The 14,550-nt window shown below is 46.1% G+C and overlaps 1 protein-coding gene across 3 annotated transcripts in view; it reads left to right on the top strand.

Annotated features, from left to right (window-relative positions):
- RAP1GAP2 (RAP1 GTPase activating protein 2) overlaps positions 1–14,550 on the top strand; it is a 201,174-nt gene that overhangs the window by 29,498 nt on the left and 157,126 nt on the right. Inside the window, exon 1 of one of the 3 annotated variants that reach the window (XM_081172974.1) lies at positions 12,603–12,677. The exons of the other annotated variants lie outside the window; for them this stretch is intronic. Coding sequence (XP_081029100.1) covers positions 12,634–12,677 — 44 coding nt within the window. The 5' untranslated portion in view covers positions 12,603–12,633. Of the gene's footprint in view, positions 1–12,602; positions 12,678–14,550 lie in introns of those variants that run through there. 3 annotated transcript variants of the gene reach the window in all.

The raw sequence follows: 14,550 nt of genomic DNA, 5'->3' as shown, positions 1-14,550 counted from the left end.
ACCGGGTTCGCTTCCCCGCTCCTCCACATGCAGCTGCTGGGTGACCTTGGGCGAGTCACATTTCTTTGAAGTCTTTGAGCCCCACTCACCTCACAGAGTGTTTGTTGTGGGGGAGGAAGGGAAAGGAGAATGTTAGCTGCTTTGAGACTCCTTCGGGTAGTGATGAAGCGGGATATCAAATCCAAACTCTTCTCCTTCTAAATATTATCCTTCCTCACTCATGCTAGTGAGTCAAGTATACATTCCCCTTATACAGCTAGTTTGCAGATTTGTTTGAATCTCTTAAAGGTGAAGGTAAAGGGACCCCAGACCATTAGGTCCAGTCGTGGCCGACTCTGGGGTTGCGGCACTCATCTCGCTTTATTGGCCGAGGGAGCCGGCGTACAGCTTCCGGGTCATGTGGCCAGCATGACTAAGCTGCTTCTGGCGAACCAGAGCAGCGCACAGAAACACTGTTTACCTTCCCGCTGGAGCGGTACCTATTTATCTACTTGCACTTTAATGTGCTTTCGAATGCTAGGTTGGCAGGAGCAGGGACCGAGCAATGGGAGCTCACCCCGTTGCGGGGATTCGAACCACTGACTTTCTGATCAGCAAGCCCTAGGCTCTGTGGTTTAACCCACAGCGCCACCCGCATCCCTCTTAGTTAAGATTATTTCCTGGTGTCCCCTTTTATCCTTCCTAAAAGAATAAAGACACAAGAGTCTTTCTGAGTAAAGTAACAACAAGTTTACTCACATTTCAGTTCTCGATATGATCCCCGAAAGGCAGGCTTTACTTGATAGTTACACAATAAACTGTGAGATCATCTCATAGGGAGACTGGACTCATGTGCTGCTGGCTGAGAGCCAGCAGACGGCAAAATTACATTAAGAGTCTAAAATTACATTAAGAGTCCAGCTCTCAATAAGTGTGCATTCTTGAATCCCTTTAGTTAAGCAATCCAGTCTGTCTTGCCCAGATTGGATTCATTCCCGGTAAATTCCCTTTGATCCCTCTCAAAAGAATAAAGACACAACAGTCTTTCCTTAAAGGTAACAAGAAGTTTACTCACATTCAGTCATAGCTGTCAACCTTCTCTTTTTTTGTGGGAAATTCCCTTATTCCAGCTGTTTTCCGCTGCTATCCTGGATTGTTAGATATTCTGCAGACTGTCCCCGGGACAGGTGAGGCTGCTGATTCCTTATTTTTGAGGCTGCTGATCCCTTATTTTCAAATCTGAAAGTTGACAGCTATGCATTCAGTTCACAGTATCATCCCTGAAGGCAAGCTTTGGCTTGTAGTTACAGAGAAAGGTGTGGATTCATCCCTTATGGGGATTTTTCCCATGTGTTGCTGGCTGATGGCCAGCAGTGCAGTCCAAGAGAAGCAAAAGAGTAAAGGAGAAAGTTGGCTGCGTGACGACCTTTTGTTGGGTACCTTGTCACATGCAGGGGGAGGATGCTCTAGACCAGGTGTAACAGGAAGTTATACTGGCTGGAGTAACACCCCCCTGTCTGTGTCCACTCTAGGAAAACAAGGAATGTTGTATTTGACTGCTCCAATGGATTAGATCCCACACTTCTGATGTTCTTACACTATATTAACAATAAAAGTTAATAATAATAGTAATAGAGAATGCAGAAAAATAACTGATAATACAGAATAAAGGAAACGATGCAAACAAACATAACTAAAATCATGTTACAATATTTCATATAGGTCAATGATATTGATCTATGTTGAATTGAACCTAATCATTACAAAATGCAACAAAGATTGAGTTCTATGAATTTGTTTGCTTGCTTTCTTGTCTCTCTCTCTAATGTGATATGCAAGTGTTCTTAGTATTCCTATATTCCAGATGTTTTCCAGCCCGTCTAGAATTGAGGGTGCCCAGCTTTTCTCTGACACTTTAGAGATAGTTATATTTAGCAATAGAAATCTTCATTGCTGTAAACAATTTCTAAACTATTTCCAGGCAAAAACTGAGCCGTATAGATATCTACATGGGAGGCACCAGCTTTGTGAAGGATGTTCTCTCTATTCCCCATATATTTCCCCAATGAATGGCTGTTTTGTCTATGTAATAAGAGTAAAATATATAAGCATGAATGTGTTACGGTGACCCCAACAGTGATATATTTCCTTGAGCTTTATTACTCTGGTACATTTTGCTATAAAAACGTCTCTGTTGCCTTTGCTTTCTAACCTTGACCGCGTTGAGTATTTTAACCATGTACACTATGTCCCAAAGTTTTACGATCCTGTCCTCGACTGTTGGAGTTCTTCCCCCAACCCAGTATACACAAATAATAATCTGGACAGCCATTAGAAGATGTACCATCATCTATTTTTCCTCAGATGAAGCTAAGTCCTTTGTATAAGAGAACAGTACAGTTGACGGGTCTAAGAGTAGTTTATAGTCTGTTGTTATTTAATAATATACAGGTGACTTCTCACTAACAAAGGGAGAGAGGCAACTAACAGAACCTCTAGAATACTATGAAAAAAATTAAAGGGAGAAACATCGTCATTTACTTTGTCATTCCAGAAATGTAAAAGGAAGGCCCACCTCTCAAGAAGTGTGCATTCTTTTTGAAAATAAGATCATATTAAAGCTTTTTCACAATACAATAAGACAAAAGAAAGCAATCTAAATAAAAACAGAGAGAAAAAGATAAAAGTAAATACAGCACCCTCTCTCAAAAGCAGTTCTTAACCCTTGTCTCTGGAATGCTCTTCAGTTCACACAAAACCTTTGTTTTCAATTAATGTCTTTTCTTGATTGTAAAGCACAGTATTACAGATAGACTCTGAAAGTAATGAAGTTTAAGATCAGGGCCCTTAATCTTGGAGCGACTTTAGTCAACATTTCTTTTTTAAAAATGGGTCTAGTCGATCCAATTTGAGTTGCTTGACTCAAATTGATTAATTTTTTTGTTGTATGTATTTTTCAACAAACCCAACATTTGAGAGTCAGCAGCACACCCTGCTTGCGAGATTCGCACTGGGTGCCAGGTTCAAGGTGCCGGCACAAATACAGCTCAGGATCAGGTTACTTGAGAGGCCACCTTCTCCTGCAGTCTGTAGCAAAGTCTCTCTCCTGCAAGTTACAGATCCCAGAAGCCCAATAAGTCAGAGCAGAGCTTTTAGTGTGGCTGCCCCTGTCTGTGGAATAGCACGCCCTTCAAGATATAAACAAGGGCTTTGTACTTCCTGGAAGAAACTGAAGACATTTTTGTTCGAACTGGTTTTCCCAGCTGGATAAATAGGTCTTTGCTATGATTACGTATTGTTCTAGTTTTCCGTTAAATTGACCTGCCTTTTTCTTATCTTTTCTAACAAAATCTACAGCTGTTTTGACTGGACATTGACTTGAGACAATTATGTAGACTGTGATTAATAATAATAAATAATAATAGATGGCTTTTGAGGTAAATTTCAATTCTACGATGAATATTGCGAAGAAGTGTTCTGAATCTGGCACCAGTCAGTGTTATTGTTGGTCTTCTAACTAGCCCAGACCACCCCTATTTTCCAGGGATGTCCCTGAACCAAGCCACCTTGGTTTCTGATTTGATCCCAAAATGTCCGGCTTTTCCTTAGGACGTCCCTATTTTCATTTGAGAAATGTTGGAGGGTATGGAATTATGCAACCCCTGAGGCGTCTGAAGGCAGCCCTGTATAGGGAAGTGGTTTTTTTTTTAAAAAAAATGTTTAATTTTTATTATGTGTTTATATATGTTGGAAGCTGCCCAGAGTGACTGGGGCAACCCAGTAAGATGTGTGGGGTATAAATAATAAAATAATTCTTATGGAATGGGAAGTCCCTGTTTTCACCAGAGAAATGTTGGAGGGTATGTTAGTCCTCTATCATAACTTAATCTAAGTCTTTGGGGCCTGAATGCCTGACAGGGAGTTCCTGGCCTGGCTGGGATAAAAAAAAGAGTTCAATAACTTTGACCTGAACCCCCCGGAAGGGGGGTAGATCACTGCCAGTTTTTAACTCTGTGAATAGATCGCAGTCTCTTGGTGGGAGTTGGCCCTCCTTGCTTTAGAACAGGGGTCTGCAACCTTTAAGACAAAAAGAGCCACTTGGACCCGTTTCCGAAAAAACAACAACAACTGGGAGCCGCAAAAACATTGCAACATTTAAAACAAATATAACACTGCATATATTGTTTCTGGCCTTAATGCTATATATACAGGATCGTGCAGTCAGCTGTCAATCTCAAGAAAAAAGGACAAATTAATAGCTAATTAAAATATTTAATTTACAACCAGGTAACCAGGTTAATGGGACTTTTGCTCCTGAACCTCAGTGCTCAGTGTCTGCACATCAGGGCTGTAAGACGTCACCTTCATTTTCACACAGGCTTGCAAGCTGTCATCTGTGAGGCGTGATCGGTGTTTGTTTTTAATATAGTTCATGTTGGAGAAGACCTGCTCACATACATATGTGGAAGAGACTACAAGGGCCATCGAGTCCAACCCCCTGCCAAGCAGGAAACACCATCAGAGCACTCCTGACATATGGTTGTCAAGCCTCTGCTTAAAAGACCTCCAAAGAAGGAGACTCCACCACACTCCTTGGCAGCAATTCACCAAACTTTCACCAAACTTTCCCCTGCTTAAGTTTAAAAAGGGGCTTCGCTTAAAAAGGGGCTTCAGGCAACTAACTCCACGTGGAATTCCACGCGACCGCGACTGCATAATCAATGCCACAAAATGCCAAAGAAAATTAACCAGGGCCCCAGTGAACCATAAATCATAATCAGTGCCTGATGTAAATAATAATTAATAATGAGGGCCCAATGTCATCCTCGTCATTATAAAAATAATCCCTCTCTTCTCGCCGCCCAGCCTCCCAAGAAAAAAAACCCACTTCAAACGGTCACAAAGCACAAATTCCACACGACCGCAACTTGCTATGCCCAATAACCAATGCCCCAAAATGCCATAGAAAATTAATCAGGGCCCCAGTGTACCATAAATCATAATCAGTGCCTGATGTAAATAATATATAATAATGAGGCATTCGTCATTATAAAAATACCTTTTTTGACACTTTTTATTATTTCTTTGTTTGACCCCTCAGAATTACTCCTCCTCATAGAAATAAACATTAAATTAACAAGTTACCTTTTTTTGAGTGTGTGTTCTTCACTCCCCTTCAAAACAGTGACCAGTGTATATGCCCCCTTTCAATGCAGCCTGCTTACAAAGGCAGGACGACAAAGACCAGCAATAAGCTGTTGCATAACGTTCCCCAAGGAAAGTGTTAGCTATTCACCAAACTTTCCCCTGCTTAAGTTTAAAAAGGGGCTTCAGGCAACTAACTCCCACGTGGAATTTCCTATAGTAAGATGGCGGCCGCCTCAGAAAACCACATGGGCAGATAAGATGGCTGCTGGGACGATCCGGTTACCCAGCAACAGCACAGCTGATTCCGACGCTTTTGAAAGCAGCCGGCAAAGCAAGTGTTGGAGCTCCAAAGCCACAATGCTGCGCATGTGACCAAATAGCGAGGACTTACTTTGCTAGAGACAAGCCCCGACGCTACCACAAGCCTCCCTCTCTTCGCGCCGCCCAGCCTCCCAAGAAAAAACCCCCACCTCAAACAGTCACAAAGCACAAATCAGTAAACATAATAAACATTAAATTAACAAGTTACCTTTTTTTGAGTGTGTGTTCTTCACTCCCCTTCAAAACAGTGACCAGTTTTGAACAGTGGCTTCAGGCACTCCCTCCCCTCGCCCCCGCCCCTCGCCTCCTTCCCTCGCGCCCTCCCCTCGCGCTCGCCCCTCGCCTCCTTCCCTCGCGCCCGCCCCTCGCCTCCTCCCCTCGCGCCCTCCCCTCGCGCCCTCCCCTCGCGCCTCCGCCCCGGAGCCGCAGCAAAGGCTTTAAAGAGCCGCATGCGGCTCTGGAGCCGCAGGTTGCCGACCCCCGCTTTAGAACAAGGGGAAGTCAGGACAAGCAGCTGCTATGAGCTCAGCCAGCAGGGGGCGTATTTCTGCGCATCTCATCTGCCAACCAGTGACACATTAATTAGCCAAATGGAGATTTGCCAGCTGTGGCGTGAAGCTTCGTTATTTACGCACCAGCTGTGCCCAAACAGCATCGAGAGATCTGACTTTGCCCAACACAGAGATCTAGTTCATATCGACCTAGGTTTGGCACCGGCTCATGGCGAACAATTTTATGTGGCTTCCAGGTGGTGGAGATGGGTGAGGACTCACAAATGACAGCTTGGGAACGCTGACTCTCTTATTGCCTTGGCTCTTGAGGGGCCGAATCCTCTTTAACAGGTTAATTAGAGCAGTTCCCTTTGGGTTTCATTTCCAGCATATAACACATTTTTTTTTATAAAAAAACCCAACAACAACAGAAAAACTGCCCTTGAAATGAGAACAGGAAAAATAGGTTAGGAAGGTTAGAGAGTTGTATGGTCTCTGTTTATCGGGGAACTCATTCTGATTTGCTTTGCAAGAACCTTACACGGGGTTAGATTACCGTATTTTTCGCTCTATAACACGCATCTGACCATAACACGCATGTAGTTTTTAGAGGAGGAAAACGAGGAAAAAATATTCTAAATGAAACAGTGGATGTATGATTTTTATGGTTCATGCTGTGGCCACAGACATGTGATCTGACAGTGAGTTTGGGGTAGCCCAATGCAAAAATCCTGAGGATCCATGTGGATCCGTGCTTTGTAACCACGTTTTAAGTGGGGAGGGAAGGAAAAGAACTCAAGGGAGAAGGAGCTTTTCCGCGGGGAGGAGGGAGGGAAAGAGCACTGTTGCTTTAAAGGTATACTTAAGGTATTTGCCCTGTGCCTGGGTTTTTTTTCCATTTAACAGTTTGCAGCCTTTTCCTTCCGCTCCTTGTTTTGAGGCGGAATAGATTTGAGCAAGTGAGGAGGACTTGGGATTGCAGGGGATTTGCCATTAGCTGTGTAAAAGTGCTCCTCCTTGCAGCCTGAATGATAAGCAGCCACCAGCAGCAATAGAATGCAGCACAAAAAAGCGGTAGGGGCACTAGGACCCAGACATTGCTCAAATCTATCCTGCCTGAAAACAAGCTGCTCCATCCCAGCCGATCAGCTGAGACGCGGGGGATTTGCGAAGTTTTCCCCTCTCCCTCATGCCCTCCCCAGCCTTTTTTTTTTACTTCCTGGTTTTCACTGCGTGGCTCAGAGCTAGAGGTTGGTTTTATTTTGCTGCTGGTTGCTTAAATTTTATCTTTCCTGCCGTCTCTCTGCAGCCTCATTGCTCTGTTTAGAGAGAGCGCAGACCTTTGCAAGCGTCTCTCCCTCCCGTGTAAGCGGCTGCTGCCGGCTTTGCTGCTATGGCTCTCCTTCCCTCCCTCCTTCCTGGCTCCAGGTCGCTTTAAAGAAAGCAAAGTGAGAGCCTCGTAGAGCGTGTAAGTGGCTCCTGCTTTGCCTGACTGACGGCAGCCATGGCTCTGATCCGTGCATTCGCTCCTTAACACGCACAGGCATTTTCCCTTACTTTCTCGGAGCAAAAAAGTGCGTGTTTTGGAGCGAAATTTACGGTATATCTGGTCTTCATTGAACATTGAACACTTCTTCCCATTAATGATTCGCTCGCCCTGCAATTTTCAACATATTTCCCCTTCACTCTCCAAATTGCAGAATGTCTGTTATTATTATTATTATTATTATTATTATTATTATTATTATTATTATTATTATTATTATTATTGATTTGTTCTGCTCAGGCAGGGATCAGAGCATTTTTATCACCCCAAAGGCAGCACCAGTAGTGGATGAAACCTTGTTCTGTAGGCTGCAGTCTAGCCATGCAAAAGCCAGACGTTTCCTTCTGCGCATCTCTCCTTCCACACATAATTGCAATTCAAGACTGTGTTTCCCCTCAGGCAAAGGAACTGGAAGAAGGCATGGAGCAGAGTCAAGAGGGAGTCTATTCCGGGGAGACTCCCGAGGGCCAGAGACAAAGGCCTGAAGAGCCACATTCAGCCCCTAGTTTTGACGTTCCTTACCCCTGAGCTCAGAGCATTGGCCTAGTGCAAGTGGCAGCGCTCCACTCACTCCACCACTTCTGCCAATTCTCTGAGAGAATCCTAGAATCCTAGAACTGTTGGAAGGGATGCTGAAGATCATTTCATCCAACCCCCTGCGATGCAGGAATTTGTCCCGTACGGGGATCGAACCTGTAGCCTTGGCGTTATCAGCACAGTGCTCTAACCGACTGAGAGAGAGGCATTGTGGCGTGCTGTGCTGCTGCTTGTCTTTTGGTGGGGTAGGGCAGGAGCTGGCAATTCCCACCTCGCCTCATGTGGCAAAGGGGGTGAGAATCCTTTAATCTCTGAATCTTCCGCTCTGGAGAAAGCAGCAAAGGATTGCTCCCCTCTTTCCACAGGAGGACGGTTGTGGAAACTTGGGGGTGTGTGTGTGTCAATTTTGGCCCCAGTTTAACTTCTGCATGCAGAGTCACAACACCTCCCTGCCAACTCAAAGAGCTATTGTTTATCCTACCACTGAATTCTAAGGCATGGCCGTTCCCATTGTGGTGTAGCAGTTAAGAGTGGTAGACTCGTAATCTGGTGAACTGGGTTCGCGTCTCTGCTCCTCCACATGCAGCTGCTGGGTGACCTTGGGCTAGTCACACTTCTCTGAAGTCTCTCAGTCTCACCTCACAGAGTGTTTGTTGTGGGGGAGGAAGGGAAAGGAGAATGTTAGCCGCTTTGAGACTCCTTAGGGTAGTGATAAAGCGGGATATCAAATCCAAATCCAAACTCTTCTTCCCACCCTTTGACTCCACTAGCAATAAAGAGAATTGCGCAAACCTCTCTTTCCGAATCTCTGCACTGTCTTCTGTGACGGGGACATTGCAGGGGGTCAGGCTGGATGACCCCTGGGTTTCCTTCCGCCCCTACAATCCTACAATTCTGTGACTTGTGGCTGCTTTCGATTAGCACTGGCCAGGCTGCGGAAGATTAGCTCTCACAGGCGACCTGTTTCTTTCATAAGCCATCTTATGTAACCTGCTTAACGGGATGTGATTTGCCCATAAGGTGCACTGGTCCTGCCTATGCCTCAAAGCTGCTTTGCTTCTGGTGATTTGCTTGCATCCTAGGCAGAACTGTAGCTCAGCTTTCTTGTGAACAGAAGGTCCCGGGTTTGATCCCTGGCATCTCCAGGCAGGGCTGGGAGATGCTCCCTGCCTGAAGCTCTGGAGAGCTGCTGCCAGTACGAGAAGGCAATACTGAGCTAGATGGACCCAATGGTGAATGCCTAGGGGGATGACCATGTATGGACTTAATAATAATACAGTGGTGCCTCGCAAGACGAATGCCTCGCAAGACGAAAAACTCGCTAGACGAAAGAGTTTTCCGTTTTTTGAGTCGTTCCGCAAGACGAATTTCCCTATGGGCTTGCTTCGCAAGACGAAACGTCTTGCGAGTTCTTGCGAGTTTGTTTCCTTTTTCTTAAAGCTGCTAAGCTGTTAATAGCCGCTAAGCCGCTAAGCCGTTAATAGTCGCTAAGCTGCTAATAGCCGTGCTTCGCAAGACGAAAAAACCGCAAGACGAAGAGACTCGCGGAACGGATTAATTTCGTCTTGCGAGGCACCACTGTAATAATAATAATAATAATAATAATAATAATAATAATAATAATAATAATAATAATAATATATTATTTATACCCCGCCCATCTGGGTGGCTTCCAACAGAATATTAAAATACAATAGTCTGTCAAACATTAAAAGCTTCCCTAAAGAGGGCTGCCTTCAGATGTCTTCTAAAGGTCTGGTAGTTGTTTTTCTCTTTGACATCTGGTGGGAGGGCATTCCACAGGGCGGGTGCCACTACCAAGAAGGCCCATGCACATCCCTGTGGGTTTCATAATGGAAGAAAGGCAGGATACAAGAAAATAATTTTTTAAATGTGTATGTGTGTGGGGAGTTGAGCACAGCTGTTCGTTACAACTTATCAATTATTATTTATTTCAACTGCTTGTATTAGAGAGGCTGGTCCATTGGGACTGTCTGTCTTCTTCCTTGTATCCAGCCCAGAGGGCGGCCCTGATTGCCAGCCTCCTCCTCCTCCTTAGAGCTTATTGTTGCCCCTTGCAGAACTCAACAGAGAGGATAGGGGCCAAACTAGAACTGCCTCGGCCTCTAGGAGTTGGTGCCTACGTCTGACAGTAAGAGCTGTTTGGCAGTGGAATGGTCTCCCTTCCAAGGTTGTGGCCTCTCCTTCCTCGGAGGTTTTTAAGCAGACGTTGGATGGCCATCTGTCATGGATGCTTTAGCTGAGATTCCTGCATTGCAAGGGGGTTGGGCTAGATGACCCTGGGGTCCCTTCCAACTCTATGATTCTATGATTCTAACTTGGCTCTGGCGCCAGCTACTGTTGGGCTCCCTCACTCCCAACCTACCAGTCCCAATGGGCAGCAGCCACCACAGATTTGCATGCCACTTATTCCCCAAAGTTTGGCACAGCTGTCTGTCCTTTGCCTTCGAAGGCGACGCTTCTAAGCCACAAAGGGCATTGCTTCTTGTAACCGAGGATGCCTCCGCCACGATCTTGGCAGAATCTTTTCTGTAAATGTTACCCAGATGGTTTGTGCTGAGGTCATTCCGTTCTGCCGGGGATTTAAGAGGGCACGGACGGGGACACAAAACTGCCTTGCGGAGCCCTGACACTGGGCAGCAGCAAATCTACTGCCGCTTTTGCCTTTGAGATATTAGTGTTTATTCCCTTCATTAAAGCTGCATTGCCTTTGAGGCAGCTTTGGTCTGGCTGCCGTGATGTTCCAGGGCTCTTAACATCCAGGAAGCAGTTTTCACCCAGTATCCTTGGGGTTTGATGGATAGCTGTCACTTTAAGTCATAGGAGACGGCATCTGTTTGTTTGTACTTTGCAATTTACTGAAGACCATTATCTGCTGTCGGGTGATGGCTCGGTTCTGGACAAAGGTCCAGTTAAATTCCCATTTAACTAAGATAACTCTTCACATTAATTCCCAGGCTTGGAGCACCTGCAGTGTTCCGAAGTTCTCCTTTCTTCTCTTGCAAACTTCCCCTGGCATTCGTCTGTCCCAAGAGACAATGGAGTGTGCCTCCAGGGGTGAAGTCAAGCCAATGAGCCACATCTCTCTTTCCTCTATAGCATGTGCAGAAGCTGCCTTCTTGACCATTGAAGTCTCTATTGCTCTTGCCCACTCAATCTGATCTCGCTCTGTCAGCCGGGTACATTTCATAGCTGAGACACAAGGCAGCGGACCCTCGATGGGGATAAACTCAGTCTATGCTTGCTTCATATGGAAATGAGTTTTGAAGATGCCTTTATCTTATGAAGCAGCCTGCCACCCCCACTACAGAGCATCCTTCAAGGAAGAGGCCAGAGTGCATATTGCTGCACTTCACGCAGCCAAAATGAGCACCAGGAATGGAAAAAGTGGAATGTGTGATGCTTGGAAGGGGCACCAACTTGGCACTTAGAAGAAAAGAAATCTTGTTCAGCTCGCAGCTAGTAATTTAAAAGACTTTCATGAGAAAGCTGAAGGTCAAGATTTACATTTAAATGGGGTTTTGAAGTCAGGTCAGTCTACTTTCATGGAGTCGACTAATTTTCTTCCAGGAAATGGAACCACGCAAAGAGGGATGTGAGTTCTCATGGCGTCAGTGGGGCTGTCTTAGGCAGGTATGGAAAACCCTTGGATCTCCAGATGTTGAGGCACAGAGCCCACCCCCTCTGTCCAACTCCCTGGCAAAAGCTGGGGGCCTGAAGCTTTAGGGGACAGCAGACACCAGAGCATTTTCCACATTCATAATGGGCCCCTCCAGATTTGTGTATCCCCCCCTTCCCGTGGGTGTATACTACAACAGTGTTGGTGTAATAATTGGGCATTAGTCATGGGTTTAAAATGGAACAACCCCATTGTCACCCCCTGCCTGCAGAGTTGGCAGCCTCTCACCCTTTTTTGAACACCCTCCCTCATTGAGTGTTCCCTCAGCCTCCTCTCCTCTCCCCTCTCTACTTGGGAGTCCTCTGAGCAGCTGCTGCTACCACCCCTGGTCTCTGAGCTGCCCCCCACCCCAAAGAGAGGGGTCTCCAAGAGGTACCATTTGCCTGTAGATCTTATAGCCAGGGCTGCTGCAATACACAGCTGTGCAAGCCTTTGGGAGGCAGAGACGTGAGAGGGAATCAGAGGAGGGATGGAAGGAAGGGATGGAGGCCTGTGTTGCCTGAGGCACCCCTGACCATCATTCAGGGTACCCCAGGGTGCCACGCCACACTGCTTGAAAACCACTGTGTTAAAGGAATGAGTAGTAGAGGGAGGACAAAAAAGAAAGAAAGAAAAAGAAAGTTTTACGGCACTTAAAAGAAAATAAATAAATAACTGGGCACGCTATTTCCAGAGGGGAGGGACCGCACCTCCTTAATCGAGAATCGCAGAGGCGTTTGGGGCAGGAAGTGGTCACAGCGGTTTCCTTCACGTGCAGAAGGATACAACATGTAGCTGCAGTTTAAGAAACACCCTTTGAAATATGTGTCTCCCTGGTTGTTCGACCTCGGTGTGAGCGAGCCAGAGAGCGAGCAGCCCTCCTGAGGAATAAGAGCAGGCCACAGTGCCAGGAGCCAGAAGCAGCGGCCACCATGTTTCAGAGGAAGCGGAGCGTCTCCTTTGGAGGCTACGGATGGTGGGTCTGTCTTCATTTACTTTGCAGAGCTGAGGTTGCCGAGGGAGATCTTCCTGGCGTCTTTCTGACCCATTCGAGCCTGGATAGCTCAGTGGGTTAGAGCATGGTGCTGATAACGCCAAGGTTGCAGGTTCGATCCCTGTATGGGACAGCTGCATATTCCTGCATTTCAGGGGTTGGACTAGATGATTCTCAGGATCCCTTCCAACTCTACAATTCTATGATTTGTTTAGAATTTCAGAAAGGGGCTCTTAAGCGCAACCTCAACAAAGTATGTTTTGACAAAGTGTTCGGTTTGTGTTGTCTGTACCAGAGGTTTAGGTGCTGGTGGGTGGGGGTGGGGAATCTGTCTGCATTTCTGTTCACAAATATCCCCATTACGGAGAAGCTTTCAGACAGCACTTTATGCCATTTTCCTAATGTTTCTGTGCCCAACAATTTCAATGCTTTATCTTTCACATGGCACAGAAAACCAGTGGAATCTAGTGGAAGCATGGCGCTCATTTCCATGTTATTTGCTTCCAGACAAAATCTGTTTGCAACCTTGTTGATCCAGACAAATGTGGGAGTTTTGCATCGCCAATTTCCCCGGGATGAAATTTGTGCTGGTGTTCAAGCACACAGTTATTTCCCGTCCTTTAAAATTTAGTGTGATGTGCCGGTATACTGATCTAAAAGCCACCATTCCATAATGCAACAGGTAATGAATGCAGTGCGACGAAGGTGGTTGGACTCCAGGGTAGAAGCGCTAGTGTTGTACTCAGGAAATCCAGCACAATAACACACCCACACCCACCCACACCTGAAATGCATCCTCACATTCAGGAGGACTTAACACCACATGGCTCAAATGTGCACACATTACCCTAATCTGTATGATATTGAGGTTTTTCTGTGTAAGTTTGTGAGTGTTTATCTTTGGCGCTGGAAGAGGGAAGGTGGAAGGAAGAGGAAGGAGCCCCTGATCTTTGAGCACTGAGAGAGAGAGAGAGAGAGAGCCTTTGCAATGCAGAGGCTTTTGGTATCTACTCTGCCCACCTCTTTCAACAAAGGGTGGAGGGAGAATCCTTGGATTTTGCAGTATTCTCGAGGCTTGACCCATCCAAATTCTGTTGACCCCCCTAATGCCGGATCAGGCCAGTGTCCCATCTAGTTTGGCATATTGTTCTCACAGCAGCCAACCAGATCTCCCTATGGGAAGACCCTAAGCCAACACGATGCCCTTCTGTGGCGATCACACAGGGTCCCCAGATGTTTCACTGTCTATTGATCCCTGTGCCACCACCTTATTTCTCGCTGCCACCACCCAGGCCCTACCTGGTACAATACTGAGTCCAGTCAGGGTTAAATTGGAACATAAACTTCTGTTTATTTATTGCAGTTTAACAAGCGTGTGGTTTCATAAACAGTATCGGTCAATTACAATCATGGGGTGCCTATCCAGACCTATAACTTCCGCTACCTGCTCTCACTCACTAAACCACCTCTCAGATATTTACTTGTCTTCCCAGCTCCTAATTGTTCCTGACTCAGCTTATTTCGCTACACTAACTCAACCTACCCTCAGACTCTATCCCAATTCACTCCCACTCCAACCAACCACCCAACTCCCAACAAACTCTCCCCTTCGCCCCTCCCAGAGCTGGTTTTATGGTCCCTCTGACTCCACCCCCTGGGTTCTGATTGGGTAACCTGCACCTCCAGCACTCTCATACGTTAACGTCACACCTCCAACTAATACCATTGCTGTCAGCTTGCCATGTTGACTAGGTTGGATGGGAACCGGAGTCCAAGCACATTGTGAAGGCATCACATTGCCTACCTGTGCCTAGGTAGTTAGTTATGGGCAGCACAAGTCCGCTCCACTTCACCG

Source organism: Podarcis bocagei, assembly GCF_964188305.1.
Source record: "Podarcis bocagei genome assembly, chromosome: 15".
NCBI classification, from domain to species: domain Eukaryota; kingdom Metazoa; phylum Chordata; class Lepidosauria; order Squamata; family Lacertidae; genus Podarcis; species Podarcis bocagei.
Note: the sequence above shows the minus strand (reverse complement) of the source record. Positions and strands in the feature narration are given on the sequence as shown.